Here is an 18,898-nt window from a genome sequence, read left to right on the forward strand (position 1 = left end):
TTACTTTAGAGACCCTTTCAACTTAAGTTTGTTAGTGATCGCATTTTTTTAAAGAACTAAGTCTGTTTTAAATCTGAAAAAAAAAAAAAAAAAAAAAGAGATCTGTATTTTATCATGTTACTCTAGAAGGTACAAACATCCCAGATAATCAAAAGCGTCCTGAATGTTAGGGACGGTATTAAAGCACTTAAGTCAAGGGACCAAACCTCAATACAAATGATCAGAAAATAGATCCGCTGGCTTTAAAGGTAACAAAATTTCAAACTGAACTTACAGTAATGTTTCTCTTCACACTCGACACAGAAGTATTTTTGTCACCATATGGCCTTGGAATATAAGACATGCTCTGACTATCAATGTGTGGACAAACCCAAAAATCCAAATAAAACTAAGAGCCAGTCCTAAAACAAGCACTTTTAGAAATGCTCTAGAACTAAAGGAGCACTGCATAAATAAAACTCACACAGAGTGAGCTTGTGTATTATGGGGAGTAAACACTCAGAACTAAATATTTTGGCAGATCACTGTTGAAGGCGCACGGCTATTTTGTCATTTCCTGAGTTTCCGGATTATGACCGATCCACCTGATACGTACTTGAATATGTTTGATCTTACGTGTTTGGGTTTAAACATTTGTGGACATGCATATATGCAGAGTTCCCCCACTTATGTCTTTGAGCTCACCACTGTGCCTCTTTTCCAGTAACCACATGGTTGCCAGTGTTTCCTTGGGGCTTGGAAGCACCAGACAACCAAAGAGCCCACAAGACTGAAACTTTATTGGTGCTAAACTCCCACCGATGACAATTATCCAACCCACCAGCAGGAAGTAACGGTTTGCAATCTGTCAAACACAAGACCTGGAGACCATTTACTGTAAACCATCTGAAGTTATTGGAAACAGGGAGGGCCAGACACATGCTCTCCAAATGACAAGGATTATTAATTACGCAAGAAGTACGTCAGAGGTAGCGGGAGCTGAGTCTCTGATCGGCTTCAGTGTTTCAGTTGTGGCTCAGTTTAGAGGAAATGGGAGAAATCTACTGATTACACTTGTGCTAAATGACACTGTCCTTATTGATCAAAACTACTGTCGTACAGGAAAAGAGAAAATACCTATAAATGTTCATTCTTTCTACACTTTGATATATTTCCAGTCTCCACGAAAAAGCGAATAAAGAACTCTGTGTAATAAAGCATGGCGAACGCAGATATTTCCATGGATGGCACAAGGGGCCACTGGAAGTAATGATGTGAATCATGTATCTTATTCAACAAGGCAACCTTCATTCAAACCAACTGAACATTTAAGAGAAATATTTCAGGGAGGTTTCCATCACTATATTTTAATTTGTCACCCACTTAGCTGCACTGTGCTGTAAACGCAGCCAGAGTTGGCTCTACCTGAATGCAGCGAGGTATTCAGCATCTCCCATGGGTGGGTCCAGTCCTCCTGTCCACGCCACGTTCACATTAAAGCCCTCACCAGCTCCAGATCCAACCTAAATGCCAAATAACAAAGACAATTGATATCATTCTTCTCCGATAGCATTACTCTCTCAAAAGGGAAGCAAACAGTCCTGGATGTCACCTACCTCAGCGGGAGACCCACTGCCGGGGAAGAAGTTTCCGTCGTCATAACGATGAAGTGAGATGTAGAGAACACTGGGGTCGTTGTAAAACACTTCCTCCGTGCCATTACCATGGTGAACGTCCTAGCCATGGCGATGAGGAGAGATTACTTTAGCACAATAGTTGCCACAGTCATGTTCTAAGGGGATGGGTATCACACAGTAAAATGAGGCCACAGTTAACAGGAAGTCTTACCCAGTCGACAATGAGGATCTTGCTGACGCTGAGCTTGTGTTGGAGCTGTTTAGCAGCTATAGCTACAGAATTGAAGTAACAGAAACCCCTGAAAGACAGAGCCAATGTTTAAAGACAAAGAATATAAAGACTTTAATCTTTAACTGACAAAAAAGTAAAGGTAATTGGTTAATGAAAAGACCTGTGTGATTCTGACTTTTGCCGTTTTTTGCCGTTTCTTCATTCTTGGTTTGAGAGACATGCAAGGTGTTCAGTACTAATACAAATGTTTAAAAGAAGGTATCCGACTGGTCTCCAAATCATTCTGAACCATGAAAATTGTCCCTAGCATACAATCAGACAAACTATATTTACTCTTTAACAGGGTAAAGAGTCCTGCAAAAGAAGTTATTGATGCACAAATATTGCTTAAAAAATTAAATAAAAAAATAAAAGCAAACAACATCATGTAAACAAACCCCCACCACAAAAATATTATATTCTGTCAGTTTTTTCCCTTTCACAATCATCCACAGAGGACGTGCTGACAGCGCAGTAAGAACAGGAAAACCAACTATGACTCACACAAACACACACTTACATGGGATTGGAGGGGTCTGCATGATGCCCTGGTGGTCTGACAACAGCAAAGCCATTCTGCAAAGAAGAGATAGATGCCACTAATTAGCATTGTGACATGGTGAACTCAAGCTAACTGACAGATGTCACGTAAGGAAGGATGGTTTACATCAGTGCTCTTTGCATTTATAGATGTGAAGTAGCTTTCTGTTCTCTTAATAAATCATATTTAATCCCAACAAATGTTATAACTTTGGCAGTTTGTACTATTTAAGTGTAACATCTAGCTTTGTTAGCTAGCTCTACTATACCAGTGTAGTACACTTATGCGGTATATTAGAACATAAGCACAGGTGCAGGCATAAGAACAACATTATTATATTAATACTAATTATGTGTGTAACACATGCATAATATGCACTGAATGTAGCATGCACAGTTTATGGAGCTGAACGCCAGGATGCTGCTTTACCGTTTTTAACTCTGTACTTGACCTGCTCGTTTCACACATTTGTTTCATGCTCGTTTGGTTGGGTTTTTAACAAAAAACCTTTTAGGTCAACCTGCTACTTCATCTTTTTTTTATTAAACCAATCATGTTTTTACAACCAAAAAAAGTCTTTCATCCCAAATTTTGAGTGCAACGAGGAAAAGAAAGACAAGTAAGGCCATAATATAACAGAAAAGCTCTTTTTTGAAACCCATCACCTTTGAAGTGGCTTCTGCTGAGAAACGCTTCTCTGCTCAGTTCTAGTCCACTAGTTTACTCGTAGGAACAAAGCACTGCCATGGTGGATATAACCTCCTCGAAAACAAGTTAGAGTTTCTCTAATTTGTTTTGGCCCACAGCTCAGAGCCTGAGGAGCATTAAATAAGTCATAAATACACTTACTGTACTACATGTTTTTAAAATACTGTTTCTCAGAAGGTGCTGTGCAGTTTTTGGTGAAGCAGTTGTTCAACTTACTGACATCATGACAGCTACACATTACAACATATTATACCTGCTTAGAAACTTCAACTTTATTGATCGTTACCACCGACAGCTAACCGTGAATGCCAACTTTAAACTCGGTCCATTCAGTAGCTCAGTGGTTCCAAATAAAGTGCTTTACTGCAATTGCAGCAGGTGACTTAAACAAGAATTGCAAACAAAACTGCATGTCTGAAACTAGCCTGTCCATCTGTGGTCTGCCTCTTTCACACAGCGCTGGATGACTCCAGAGTTTCGAGTCTCACCTTTAGTTCTCCTTTGGCCACTCTGAACGCCAGCTCCACGACACTTCCTGCTGCCAGACGTGACGCCGTGGAGGTGTGCGACTCATTCCAAATGGTGTCATTATCAACCTGCCGATCAAAAATACAAATGATCAGTATGCATTGAAGGAAGCATTAAAAACTACACGGTGCACAAGTGTTTATGTCGTTGCTGCTTAAATAATCTCATTTTTTAAAACAGAATCTCCTGCACTAATGTGACTCGAGAGTTAACATGTCACTTTTCTCTCCCGTGTTAATACAGATCTATATTTACAAGTCATTTTTCTTTCCATTGGCTTTTTTCTCTCTCCTCTGTTTGTTCGCAACCTGGCATAACTGCATTTGGCTCAGACGATGAAATCTAAGGCATTCCTTTCATCCCTGGTCCAGGACATGTTGTTCTCATTAGTCTGAGTTGTCATGGTTCGACTTGGACTGTCAGGCAAATGTTAGCGCAGGGCTGAGCCAGGTCTCTTTTCCACTCTAATATATTCTCTTTATTTCTGTCTGTTTTGTAATATTTGTGTCTTTGCTGCTTTTCTTTGAAACAGTGTTGACTTTCATTATTTCAGCGATTGTGGCATTTTCTACGGCATTCATTAAGTCTTGGTGTGTGTTGTTGGTTTTTCTTACCCCTACACCGCCGCAAGGTAACATCACAAACATCCTTTGAGACAGGATCCCTGAAAATCAAAGAGAAGTATACATTTTTATTGTGCATTCATACATTTATTAGAAGTAATTGTTTTGTTTTTTAAGCTTGTATAATCCTTTTATGTCATTAGGAATCAGGCATATTGCGATTAAGCTATCATAATGCCATAAATGTCATTCTTGTGTATAAAACAGCGTACACAAATACACGCTTCCAAAACACATTTATTTCATATAAATATTTAAAGAGAAGTGCAGAGTGTTTGTCTCCCCCATCTGGCAGTGAGAATAACTGCACAACTGAAAACTTGTTTTTGATGATAAACTGTTTTTGTCCCTGCCATTATTTGATTTTTAACAGTTTAATCCCTCAAAAGACTTAAACTAATACTGAATACACGCCTGATCTTCATTTAATATTCTTAATTTCTTTAAAATCTTTCCACCATTTTTCCACTACTGATGACTTGAATTCAAAGGATGTTTTGTGGATAAAAGTATAATTTCTTTCACTTTAAAACCCTTGCAATTACTCTTTGATGATTCTAAACACAATCAATATGACGTGAAGCGTACCAGCCAGTTTGCGGTTATCCAGTTTGAGCCTGTTGAGCGGGTTGGTGCCATATAGCAACACGTGACGCTCCGTGTGGACGGACTGCAGCTCCTCCAGAGTGGCTTTACGGCCGCGGATACTCTGCAAGACGAGCATAACATGCATAAAATGATGATACATTCGAAATCAAAGAAATTAATATCTTATTAATAACAATAATGATACCTGACTAACCATATCCTGTGTGTGTGTGTGTGTGTGTGTGTGTGTGTGTGTGTGTGTGTGTGTGTGTCCGTCTTGTGTCGTACCTCGCACTGTCCCTTCAGGCCTCTCTCCTGTAGTCGGGACCAGATGCTCTGTATCCTCCCAGCATGCTCTGGGTGACTGCTGTTATCTCCACAGGTACACTGGTGTTTCAGCATTTGAGAGTCATAGACGAGGCCTGTGTGCAAAAAAAGGATTTATAACAACATGTTAGTCGAGATGGCCAGTTTGATAAGAACTGCCACCAGTAATCATATAAAAACACCCACTGTTGCAGATTAACCACTATTAACTGAGCATGCTCCTCACTTATGATTTTTGTCAACATATCAATATAAAGATACATTTAATAATACACAACTAACTCCCTTGAATAGACCAGCTATTACAGCACATAATTTGTGAAACCATCTGGAAAAACCCTGTCAACTGTTTGATAGATCTGACAGTTATATAGCCCCAGCCTAAAAATAATAAAAATTTGTACACAGAAGGTGCGATATGCATTAGAACACTGTGTGACTCACCAGTGGTGAAGCGTGGCTTGCTGCTGGTGTCTTGTGCAGGCAGACTGAGGGTTTTCTCTGGCAGAGTGAGAGAGGTGGAGGCTGGGGAAGACTGCGTACGGAACACGGGGCGATGGACGCCCAAGCCACCAACGGCCCCGCCGCCTCCGCGCAACACAGGTACTGCCAGGGTCTCCATTTGTCGGTGGAGCTGCTGCAGCTGCTTCTGCTGTTCCCATAGCAATGACTAGTGGGAGAAATTGATAGGGAACATAGATAAATCAGATATACAGTCTACAGTTATCAATAATAAAAGAATAAAAAGGAGAAAAAGTTAAATTACACAAAGAAAAATGTTTAGTTGCTACTAATATGAAATATGCAGATGCCAGTGTTAGGCTGCCATCTACAGGACTGGATGATGAAGAAAAAAGTTGTGTTGTGTTTTACCCAACTACCTGTTTGTGTTTGTACAAGAGTGTGTGTGTGTTTGAAGGTAGTCTATGTTTCCAAACCTGATTAAGTATGAGGGCATGCTGCAGGTTCATCTGCTCCTCTTGTGTCTTGGATGCTGATGGCTCCACTTCCCTCAGCGACTCTGACCGCCCTCTGCTGTGATAGGCTGGCTCCGTGGGTGACGTCCCGCCACCGTCCTCTGAGTCCATATCCTCAGAAGGTATCTGATGCAATCTGGGCTTCTCACTGGACTTGGACATCAGCTGTACATGGACATACACACGTTAAAGATTGATTTAATAGTAAAAAATGTTTGTGAATCTGTGTTCAGTTTAGGGCAAGATGAAGTAACACTTTAATCCATTAAAAAGAGAAAAAAAAGAACGGCTCAGAATGGCTGATGTCGGAGGTAAAGTGAATTTAACAAGTGAAGGGCAATGAGCTGTGACAAGAGGCTTAATAAAACAATCTCAAGAAAGGCTCAGCCCCCCCCCCCCCTTAATGACAAACCTGGGTGTACCTTTAATCATGTTTAAAAGGTTACAGGCAGGCAGTTTTATCAGTCTTGATGCAAAAAGTGGCAAAGAGGAGATCATGTATGATCTCAAACAGCACTGAAAGGTGCACATGTATTCCTACCTTGCCCAGGTGTGTCTGCTGTTTGAGCCTCTCCAGTAGTTGCGTGTTGTGCTGTTGTTGTAGGAGATGTGTGTGAAGCGCGTGGGGACTCTGAGGAAGGGGTTCTGAGCGTGCTCTGCTCAGGGGCTTGTGTGATTGAGCACCTCCAGCAGACAGGTGGTCCAACGGTTGCGCAAACTGAAGCGGAACGGAGTCTAGGCCTTGAACTGCCAAGAGACAGGGTGATAAAGAGGAAATTCACTCGCGTGAAAGCAAAGACATATGTTCAAACAAAATGAAAAGAAAGAAAAGTTACTGAAATGAAGCACACAAAAAAGGTGAGAGATTAAAAATAGTCTGAAAGCGGTAGCCTCCGAGTTTACTCGTCTGAAAGTCAACAAAAGTGCATTCCCAATGTAACCACCAGGTGGTGCTGTAACATTTCATTCACTAAAACTAATAACAGGGTTACACAACTGTCAATACCATGGATGTGCATATTTTGCAGTGTTGTGCTTCTGTTTTAATGCTGATGAAGTTTTGCAAATAAATCACACATAACATTAAAATAAAAACTTTTCAACTGCGAACTGCAGAGCTTTTGCCTCAACACTGTGGATGAGTGCAGAGTCTCACCAGTGAGTAGCGGAGTGCGGACCAGTCCAGATGGCTCCAGGATGATGACAGGTAGGTGTGGGTTCATCTGCCCTGCCTGATCTTCTCTGCTGAGGGGGAGGAACACTGAAGAGCCGCCGGCAGTGACCACCGGTACTCGGCTGACCTTCAGCGAGGACAGCTCTCCTTCAGTCTGCACACACAGTTGAAAAGAACTTTGTAGTCACAGCAAACACACTATTTTACCTTCAACACGGATGAATTCACAGGACAACAAATAACAACACACATTTCGTTGTGACAAACATTTCTGTGTTGATCAGTTCTGACGACACTGATGTAAAGCGGAAGTGACATAACCGCCTAAAGTGTCTTTTAATTTCATCACGCTGTAATGTCAGAAAGCCAGAGTTTCAGGTCATAGTGAAGCAGCAACTCCTGAGAATCAAGCTTCCTTTAATTGACTTACTTCCTTTGTAAAACAGGATATGCGAAACAGAGATGATTTCATTCACTTCAGAGAGATTTTGAAGTCACTGTGATGTGACTTAGGTTAATTGTAACACTACAGACTGCACTGCACAGTCATCTCAACACTCAGATTTGAGTCTAGATCATTTATTATAACACAAATTTAATAGTGCAAACCTCCGCCAAATCAGCTCACTCTCTGCGTAGCCTTTACTTTCAAGGACACAGTGAAGTATTTTGTATATATCCGTTTTGCTTTCTTTGTTCTTTTTACATTCAGAAGTTTGGAGTGCCATAAGAACAAATACAAAGTACAGGCTTTTGTTATTTGCCTTGCTGAAACCCTTTTTAATATACGGTTTATAATATATTGGGATATAGTAAATATATAGCATTCATTTTACTGTTAAGTTTTTTTTTTTAATGTTCAGCAATAAATAGCAAAGGAAAAAAAAACTTATTCAGAAACAGTGTACGTTAATTTTTTTACCTTAATGTACATAACAAAGTCATAATAATTAATATGATATTTAGAATCCTTATATAACATTCCCTGTATGCCTGTATGTTGTCAATACAAACAGTGGTAACTGGAGTGGTTCTCATGTGGTGCTTTTCTACTCTACCTACAACATGACTTAGTCATCCCTTCACATCCAATCATAAAACCACTTTTTTTCCTATGCTTTCTAGCTAACAGTCACACACATCGACACTCTGATGGATGCATCAGAGAGCAACATGTGGTTCAGTATTTTGCCCAAGGATACTTTGGCAAGCAGTCTGGAGCAGCCAGGGATCAAAGCATGAACCTTACCAGTAGTAGATGAGTTCCATCGCCTGAGCTACAGCCAACCCTAACCCACCCACACAAGGAAATTAAGAAACATAGTTTTAAATAGCTCTATATCGCATTATGACTTTTCACCTTCATATCAATCTATTGTGAGGTCAGAGGTCAAATGTGTCACGATATTTAAAACTTCAATCACAGTTTCTAAGTTATAAGGCTTTTTGTCACTTTTTGATTAACAAATAATCAAGTCGACCTTGAATACCTTGGTGGACAGATTTCAACAGATGTTTAACATGAAACTGCTCTACACCCCTACAAAGTTCAGTCAGAATTCATCCAAAACCTTTCGAGATGTCGCGTTTACAGACAGAATGACAAAATGACACGCACACACACAAACGCTACCAGAAACATAACCTCTCTGGCAGAGGTAAGAAATGAGTTCAGTTTTTACCCTCGAGTTAGCTGGTAGTCCCAGTGTGATGGTGGGCAGGGTGGAGGGACTCTGGATGGTGAAGTTAGCTAGAGTACCATCTCTGAGCAGCAGTTTCTGGGCCTGAGAATACCAAACATAAACATGATGTAAAATTGAAATCCAGCTGAAACTGTGCTGATGAAAATAAACTTTCCTAATCTACACTATGTGAAAAAACCAAACAAACTAATTTTCACATTTTAAACCAAAGCTGGTATACTGTCTAACATTTTCTACTGTTAATAATAACTGAAAATGTTATTATTTAGAATAATTTCAGTCTGTTTTGAGCTACTCTACACCATCATGGTCTAATGAAACCTAAGCTAATGTTTTGTCTCTAGCTGCCTCGACACTGGGAAATCATGAGTCAGACATTCGCAGCAGGTGTGACAGAGGTTGCTTTGTTTTGACTTTGATGATTAAATAAATTATGTATAAACAGCTGACAAACAGTGTTCCCATACTCTTATGTCTTTAAACATATCATTACCCAGCATCTCAGCAGCAGCCAATGCATGGAAAACAACTTTTTAACCCTGCTCAAAATGTCTGTTTTACTATTTTACTAAAACAAGTGTGAAAATAACTTAATATCATTACGTCAACTTAGATAGAGTTAATACAGTAAAACAGAGGACTCAACAGCACTGTGTGTGTGTGTGTGTGTGTGTGTGTGTTTCTTGTCAAACCTCATGTGAGAGGCCGCCTGCAGATGGCAGCAGTCCATTCTCATTAGGCAGACTGTCGTTAGGAGAGCTACAGCCAGAGACTGGAGTGCTGCTGCTGCTCGGGGACGAGTCTGCAGACAGACAGACAGAAGGTGAGTTTGATATTTGACTATGAAGCTCGATTGTGTTTCAATCACATCACAGCAGATTAGAGGTAAAAACAATCATGTACAAAACAAACAAGCAAGCCAAAAAAACAAAAAAATGAACAAATGAAAAACGTTGCTCGCATCGGTGATAATTGAGAACAGCTTATGGCTACAATAATGCAGTGCTCTTATGTATTGCTGCGTTTGTGTGTCTGTAAGGTTACCCAGTGTATCAGGAACTCTGTGCTTGACAGTGGGTGGGGCACTCTCTTTGCGGGTGAGCGGACTCTTGCGGGTATTCAGGTGTTTCTTCAGCTTGTGTTTCACCTTCAGATTAGGCTCCGACGCTAGCGAATAAGAGATGCACAAAGGAATATTACTTCATGCTGTTTGCTGACTGTAAAAGCTGAAAATGAATCAATTTCCATGTAATGAAATCCCAAATGTTCACAATGTTTTTTTTGTTTTTTTTAACAGATTTTGATTCCTCCGGTTTAGGCATGAAGTCAGGAGCAGTGCAATATTTCTTCCCTTCTGAAAGAACTAACTGAAGTAAATATTTCACTTTGTTATCTGAATGGTAAATGAGAAATGACCAGGCTGTCTTCGGGTCTTTCACGTCATAACTCACTTTCACTTCCCTATAGTGTCAATTCATAGCTTCCGCCATGATATGTATTCGTCAGATTTCTCCTTAATAGGATTTTGCGTCAAATGTTTCACCTGCTCTGCGCAGCGGCGTGCCCTCTGGACCCTCAGGAGGGGGCTGCGTTGAAGAGGAAACAAGAGTGGGTATGCAAGGGTCAGGGCCCAGCTTTCTGCAAAAAACACAACACAACCACAATTACACATCAAAACATTCATGTAAACAGTGACGCAACACCTGGTACAGCTTTACTTCAAATGTGTTCTGCTTGTTCACACATGCTGCTTTACCTGTATTGGACAGGAGGTGCAGTCAGAGAGTTAGCGTTTGTTCTTTCCAGCTCAGCCTTTTTCTGCTTCTTAAGAATCACCTCCTGGAGTTTCTGTTTCACTAAGGAACTTGCCACCGCGCCTGTCAATCAGCCACAGCAACCAATCAAATCCACAGAAACATTTACCAGTTGTATCAGCATGAAGGGAGGAGCAAGCCCTGCCTAAAGCACAGTGTTCACAACTAGACATTATTTGCATAGTTGTGCAGGAAATAAATACATAAATAAAACGCAAATACTATACATACATGTATGCTTCCGAGTGTCGATGCATTTGTGTGCAATGCACTGTGAAGTCACCGGTTAGGCCTGAGACTATGTTTGCTTCCATTCTTGTGTGTAAGTGTGCACACCGAGGTGGCAGCTGGTGCTAGGAGTGATCAAGTCAATATTGACCCAGGGACTTTATGTGCCTGGATGCAAAACTATATTTATCTCCACTTTTTCAGGTTATATTTAGATCTCACTTCAAAGAAAGCAGCTTTGCAATTGAAGAAACACTGTGTAACAAAGATGAAGATGATCTCTTGCAGGGACTTTCCTCTCTGGCCATGATTAGTACTCTGGGCCATAATTATTCTTAAATTTGTGGAAATGGTTTTATGAAAAGTAAAAAAAAAAAATAAAAAAAAAAATATCAGTTGGAGTCTTGTAGAGACCTGTAGCGTAGCAAAGTTAAAGTTTAATTTCCCATTTTTTGTGTGTGTGTGTGTGTGTGTGTGTGTGGACTCACTCTGTTGACTCTTGTCTTTGTGCTTTAGCTGCTGCAACTCTTGTTGTTTCTCGTGATGTTCGTGCTCTCGCCTCCTTTGTTCCATATTAAACTACCCCACCAAACACATACACACATTAGCAACATTTATAAAGCAAAAAGTCAGGTAAGACTGCAGTGTAATAAAATATATTGTAGAAAAGTTTTCCCAAGAAGTCTTTTATGGTTTTACTCAGTTTTTTCCCCCCTTACCCGGATTTGCTGGTGAAGCTGTTGTTGGGAGAAGGAGCTGCGAGGTTGTGGGGAGAATGGTGAGAGGTGTAAAGGCGGGTGCAGCGGGGTGAGGAGCACCGTGTCCGAACCAGGGCGCATCCCCCGCTCTCCCACCCTGAGATCCATGGGAAACAGCAAGGATGTGCGCGACACTGCCACTGCCACTGAGGAATCTGGGAAAAGGCAAGGATAAAGTGAAGAGAGAGAGACAGTTTGCTCCATCCTCAACGAGGAACAGTTGATGCTCTGTGGGAAGTGTTGCCTGAAAAAACAAACATTTAGGATTTCAAGGAGCACGTGGGAGTCGCTATGAAGCAGGCTTTATATAAATTGCTTTACAATAAAAACGGAAAAGCACAAAATTATTTGGGCCTGTGCTTGAAATAGCTTTCAGGAACCTTCAGGAACAAATTACAACAGGATTTGAAACTACAACAGTGAAAGCATGAAAGGCTCTTCAGCAACTACCTAAGCTGATGCCCAATGCAGTACACCAAGACCCAAAGTGAAGGAATAATAAGAAACTGACACAGGAATCAAGAAAGTTGGGTTTATGTAAACACAACAAGTAGAAACAGCATTCCTGAAGCATTTATGGCATCTGTGTAGGTCTTTCATTACCAACACTCACACAAGACACACACACACACACACACACACACACACACACACACACACACTTCCATGCTTTTTGCTGTTGGGATTATCTGCATCGCACAGCTGAGTCAATGGGAAAGATTGCCTCACCCAGTGCTAAAAACAAGATCCAGGGAGGGAACAGCTTGGGAACAGCTTGGGGGTGGGGGGGTTTCCGTCCATGAGGCACACACAGACACAAATGTCTGCACATGACTAAAAAAAATAAATTAATAAAATAACATACAGTGGCTCACACCAAAAAAGAGACACAGCTGTAAGCACATATAGGTATTCAAATGTATCTCACCACACATGTGGATAATGCTGCAGCAGGTGACACACATTCACCTGCATATGTCGGTTTATTTATTCACACATTTGAATAACCACCCACGCATAAACAAGCTTTCCGAAAGCAAGCAGGCACACGTACGGTAAAAAACATTTACACACAATCACGAGCTGCACACAAAATAGGCTTGAGTAAATACAGATTGCACAAACCTGCCTAATGCTTAAACTTGCATGTGTGCACACACGCACGCACGCGTGAACGCACACACACAGCACAATGAAATAACTTCATGTGACATCATCTTGGGTGCTGCTCAGATGTCGGGCTGCAGAGTGTGAAGTAAATGTCACTCACAGCGTGGCCTGGCCTGATGCCAATAGCAGCACTTGACTGGATATGGGTAAAAGGGAAATGAATAGACGCCACAGTCTCAGGGGAATTTGTAAAGTAATTGCCAAAATTAATCTTATTTGTATTCGTGCAAACAAAATGATCTGCTTCCAGTCTGAAAAACAAGACCACCTTACGAGCCAGGAGCCGGCGGTGGTCGGGTAAGTCAAACAGCTTTCACCAAGGAGACTGCAGCTCGAATCCCACACTATCATAAAAATAAATATTTTTACACTTAAGCTGCGTTTTCTCTCACTGTTTGGTTAGGTTTGAGAAAAGATTGTGGTTTAGGTTAAAAGAAGTCCTTTACCGCATGTCTGACAGCTACTACATTTTGTAGGTTACCTCAGTCACGAGTCCTATCAGAGGAGTTTAAAGAAAAAAAAAATACTCAATGTAGTCAGAAAACACACTTTCAGTTTCAAAATCTTGCTGCCCTTCATGAAATACAGGACCATTCATGTTTATGTGCACCACATAACGTCAAGCAAACTGCCTGAGGGGCAGAAACTCACCTTTAAAAGCAGCCAATCCAGCCCCTTTGGATGGCCTTGGAAAATGTAAAAGATTTAAGTAAAGGAGGGAAGATTTATCTTTTTCTTGTTTTTTTTTGTCTGAACTTTTAATTCTGTCCGAGCCAGAAGTCTGAAGTTTTACAACAAAACTATCTGGTTAAGCCAAGAAGCTGTGCTGATGCTTTTTTAAAGTTTATTACAGTGACCGCAGAATGACTGAAGATGGAAATTTAAAGCACCATGTTGACATTGTGCATCTCACCCTGATCAGCATTCGCTTTGTAAATGGATGATTTATTCATTGTGAATAATTACACAATGTGCATGGACTTCTTCAGAAGGTGACTATTTTTACAATCTGCGACAAGGCTGGGCATGAACACAACAGTACAGAAGACAGATGATGTCAGTAGTGCTGTGTCTCCTAGAACAAACATTAAACCTCACCTACTGTATTAGATCGTCAGTACTCTTCCTCCATATTAGGCTACAAATGCAGAAAGACAGCCCGAATGCCGGCCATGGCTGGAATAACAGAAATCCCTTGGCAAACACACAAAGACACAGGCTGCTATGCACACATATTTTCCTTAATGACAACACAGAATAATAACGTCATTATTCTGAGGAAACATAGAGGAGAACATGCTCGTGCAAGGAAACAAAGGCTGGCACAGTACACACACACACACACACACACACACACACACACACACACACACACACACACACAGAGTTTGGGAACACCAGTGTCTGTCACCCTCCTCTCCTGGGTTATAAATAGCAAATGGCACTCTATTCCAACATTTACTAGGGGTGGGGGAAAAAAATCGATACTGTGTAGTATCGTGATATTTTGTTTGCTAATAATGTATCGATACAGGGACAGCAGAAATCGATATTTTGTTACAAAAAAAGTTTTTGTGGACTGGAACATGCTCTGACTTCAGAGCATGTTGATCCTTTTTCTGAGCAAGAATCCTGACATTCCTTCACTGTCCAAATGTGTTTAACTTTTTTTTTGGCAGCAATAAACATGACAAGTTTACTTATTTTAATTTAAGAAATGTTTTATTTTAATTAAGTTTAAAACTTTTTTATTTAATGTAAAATTATATTTTGTTTTAATTTACTTTCAAATTCTTCAGTTGCTGAAGGGGCTGCATAGTTTTCACAAATTGCATAGTTCAGAATAGCTATAATTGTACCAGATGGTTGCATTTAGTTAAGTTGGACTAGATTGTAATACAAACCGTTCAGTTTGTCAACAATAAAACTGACTGAAATGAGAGAAAGACTGAGTGCGAGACTTTGATATTAGATAAAATGAATGTTGATAAAGTTTACCTTTATGTACAGAATCTGAATATCGCAAAATATTTTTTAAAAATTGCAATAATATCGTATCGTGCGTTAAGTATTGTGATAATATCGTATTGTGGGATGTATGGTGATTCCCACCTCTAACATTTACCTACACAGACATCTTTGTTTCTACAGGGAAACCACACTCTCTCTTCTAGATTAACCCAGTGATGTCACCTGCAGTTTCTAGTTAGTTGTCAAAAAAAAAAAATTAAAAAAACACTACAAAGATGTCCATGAAATGCTGGCCTACACACACACACACACACACACACACACACACACACACAAAAAAAAGCAAAAATACAAAAGGACACACACATAAAACAGCTTTCTCTTATTAATTTCAAGAGTTTGGAAAAATCCTCATTACTGCCAAATGTTGCTAAACTTGCTTGTCTTTATGAAGAACTTACAAAACATGAAATCACTTGGCAGTAGAGCTCAATTATCTCAGCAGAGTACAATGTAAAAAAAGTTTTTTATAAACTTGTTACTCCCTGATGTGTAATCTGTGTACCAAGCTATAACTTTATTTGACACTGTTGATATCCGACAGACCTCTAAGGAACGTCTGTTACATGTTACTCTGTAAAGCATTCAAACTAGACTGACCAGGGGACTGGAATCAGTCGATTTCCAGCACTCTTGACCCTGACCAGACATCGTCCGGTAAGCCCATGTGAACGGGAGTGCAGGACACGCACACTCACAGCCTCGCGCTGACATGCCGTTAGCGTGGAACCTCCTCACTGTGAATGAAAACCCAAAGTACACGCAACCATCCTAATATCTGGTCTTTGTCCTTTAACAAGATATAAACATTTGCCAGTAATTATTTAAACACAGGACAATCATTTTGTTTTTGTATTTCAGGGGGTTGAAAATTGTGTAATTATACTGGTTTTGGTACAAACTACTGCATTTCTAGTATTGAGATGTGCTTACATTGGAGTATAGGACTCAGTATAGGAGTCATCATGGTTGAATGCCTCATGAGCACCACATCAGATTTTGAGCTGTTGGTTAATTATAAACAAACTGCGTTTTTTAAATTTCTTTAAATCTGGGTTCAGATTAAAATCTGTTTTTGTGCATCTATAGGGTTTTTCCTCTCCACAGATTCCTCAGTGTGTAGTGATACTTCAGGAGTATCACTAGTAAGCGGACACATTATGCTGTTTTTAGAAATGCAGAATAACTAAGAATAACACACTGCCCATGAAGCCAACATGACTTTAAGGCTAGACACCATGTAGTGGTTTAACTTCTGCAGGCACATTTAAATCATCCAAAGTCTCTCTCTCTCTGGGGCCTCTCCCAGTAATACGAGGCTCTGGTGTTTTTAGTTCCCTTAAAGAATGGCATTATGTTACACTTCATTACATCTGCGTGTTGCACTCAGATAGAAATAACAAATCTTGGCCTTGTGCTTATGATTGCATGTTGATTTTATTTAAAAAGCACAGCTATTTTCTGCAAATAGAGCTGGGAATGCATGTGCTAAAATAACATGCATATCATGCACACATACATTTAAGCAATGGGTCCTTTTTCGAGCATTAGTAACATGATACTCATGAAAGCCAAAGAAAGTTGAGAAACTAATTTTTAATTTATTTTAAAAACCCCACTGCATTTGGAACTTGATGGGTTTTATGTATTTATTTGTCCCAAAGTTCCAGAAGAGTACCAAAGAGGTTATGTTTTTGGTAATGTTTGTGTGTGTGCCATTCTTTCTGTGTGTAAACATGACAGTTTGGAAAGAATTCTGGGGTGTAGGGCGGGATCATCTTAACTATCCATTAAAATATGACTTTCATCCATCAAAGTCTTCAAGGTCAACTTAATGATTTATTTGAGAAAAATGTTTACTGAAAGCCTGATAACTATGACTTTTAATAGCTGACCCCAAAAATATGTTATATCACTAAAGGAAGTACAGTCAAGAGAGAGAATGTGCTGTCTAATTATTTGGAAATATACTGTAGTAGTAAAATACTATATAATAAGGTTAAGTTATTTATGTCCAGTGACACACACACACTAAAATATATATATATATATATATATATATATATATATATATATATATATATATATATATATATATATATATATATATATATATATGATAGTACTGTTTCCTTAACAGTAAATACTGCCCAGAGAGTGAGCTGTGCTTCTTGTTAATGTGTTTTTTTTTAGCCTTACACTAAATCTGAGACCAACATTCAGAAAACAACGTGGTCGTGCATCGGCAGACTTTTATTTTTTAGACTTTTATACTAAAACAAAACGGTGCCCACATCTTCCACTCAAGGGTAACAAAGTAACTACTCTGTGTGTTTAAATGTGCACAGAACTCCAAGACTTCTTGGTGCCAAGATTAAAACTTCAACATACCCAACATTGTAATAGGTTACGTTTTATTTTGAAATTTGGATTTAATGGTGACACACAGCTAAGCTCTTTGTGAAACAAAGACAGACAAATTCAACTGAGAGGTTTACATTCAGTGAGTGTGTTTGTGCGAGTGTGTGGGAATGTGTGGGAGTGTCAGTGTGTCATTATGAAAATTACCAAGGGTGCAGTACGATACTGCTCGCCTAGTTGCAGAAACCGTTGGGAATGTGCTGAATTATCAGGCAGATTATGTAGATTAGGTGCATGTCCTCAATGAAGACAACATGAAATTCAAATGGGTGCGTCCAGATGTGTGTGACTGATAGAGAGAGACAAGGAGTCCTTCCCACAGCAAGTGATTTTGGGTAATCCCTTACATCTGAGTCCTCCCTTCTTCTATTCTTTTATTCTGTACTAGTGTACAGCTCAGTCTGGACTGGTTTTACAGGTAAGACAAGGATATGCAAAGGCCTCTCTCTCGTTCTCTCCCTCGCTTGGTATTTTCCTCTCTCCCTTTCTTCCTCAAAACCATCTTGTGGAGTGGAAAATGGGGCGAGAGAGAAAAAGCCGCTGCAATAAAACTGAGGAACACTGGAAAGAAAAAAAACAAAAAAAAACAACAACCCCAAAACAAAACGAAAAAAGCACAAGCAGACAAGAAAGGTGTGGAGGTCCCCTCTCTTTAACACCGTGTAGATAAGGCGAGTTATTCTCACTCACTGAGAGCTGACAGCCAGAATAGTGCCACAAGTGAGAACCACTCACTACAAAGTCAACAATCAAGAGAGCACACAACCACTTTGTGTCTTGTCACACATTCAAATATAGTTAGAACTCCTTCTCTTTTCTCTCTGCTGCATGCGTGTGTGTCTAAATCACACTACACCTTTTAGAGGCACCAGCTAATTTCAGAAGATAAAAATGTCATTACCGCAAGGTATCTGTTGAGCTGCAGGCACAAAAAAAAGACTCCAATGCAAATTAGGACCTTTCAGATGAAGGAAAGAATAAGCACAGTTAACAGAGGTTCAACGACATTCAGAGATCAAATCAAATCAAATCTGAAAGAAGGCCGCCTTTTGACTCCGATTTTCGAGTCTTTCTCTTTAAGCCTGAGACGGCATTCATCCATGTTATTACAGTGCTTTTTCAAGCTTATGTAATAGAAGAATCCACCTGTGTTTATAATGTGGAGTCAAATATGATCGCGCACACACTCTGAACACCTGTCAAACCATTGTGCGCTTAGTGTGATGGTATTTGAGGATGTGCGCGTGAATACTTGCTCCATAGAATTCCTGATCCAAGCCTGCAGCATGTCTTTGGAGCGCTTTGCCAAGGAAAACAGTTCCAGTTTCATCTAAAGCAAACAAATGCAGGGTCAGACCCATGGGGTTTAAGCCTGGCTCTTCTTAAGTAAGCAGCTTCTTATAATCTGCAAAAACTAAAC

General features: G+C 40.0%; 1 protein-coding gene across 2 annotated transcripts in view; it reads right to left on the reverse strand.

The window, feature by feature from the left end:
* The window catches only part of hdac7a (histone deacetylase 7a), a 56,091-nt gene that overhangs the window by 6,960 nt on the left and 30,233 nt on the right, over positions 1–18,898 (reverse strand). For both annotated transcript variants that reach the window (XM_084917016.1, XM_084917017.1), the window contains exons 3-21: positions 11,818–12,011; positions 11,587–11,677; positions 10,813–10,933; positions 10,600–10,694; positions 10,101–10,223; positions 9,749–9,858; positions 9,036–9,137; positions 7,336–7,507; positions 6,721–6,926; positions 6,141–6,344; positions 5,647–5,872; positions 5,164–5,297; positions 4,876–4,996; positions 4,279–4,328; positions 3,625–3,732; positions 2,408–2,463; positions 1,828–1,915; positions 1,596–1,715; positions 1,405–1,502 (exon numbers count right to left, since the gene is read on the reverse strand). In XM_084917016.1, coding sequence (XP_084773142.1) covers positions 1,405–1,502; positions 1,596–1,715; positions 1,828–1,915; positions 2,408–2,463; positions 3,625–3,732; positions 4,279–4,328; positions 4,876–4,996; positions 5,164–5,297; positions 5,647–5,872; positions 6,141–6,344; positions 6,721–6,926; positions 7,336–7,507; positions 9,036–9,137; positions 9,749–9,858; positions 10,101–10,223; positions 10,600–10,694; positions 10,813–10,933; positions 11,587–11,677; positions 11,818–12,011 — 2,419 coding nt within the window. The remainder of the gene's footprint in view (positions 1–1,404; positions 1,503–1,595; positions 1,716–1,827; positions 1,916–2,407; positions 2,464–3,624; positions 3,733–4,278; positions 4,329–4,875; positions 4,997–5,163; positions 5,298–5,646; positions 5,873–6,140; positions 6,345–6,720; positions 6,927–7,335; positions 7,508–9,035; positions 9,138–9,748; positions 9,859–10,100; positions 10,224–10,599; positions 10,695–10,812; positions 10,934–11,586; positions 11,678–11,817; positions 12,012–18,898) is intronic.

Source organism: Perissodus microlepis, chromosome 20, assembly GCF_051167445.1.
Source record: "Perissodus microlepis isolate ML-2025 ecotype Zambia chromosome 20, ASM5116744v1, whole genome shotgun sequence".
In the NCBI taxonomy this organism is placed as follows: Eukaryota; Metazoa; Chordata; class Actinopteri; order Cichliformes; family Cichlidae; genus Perissodus; species Perissodus microlepis.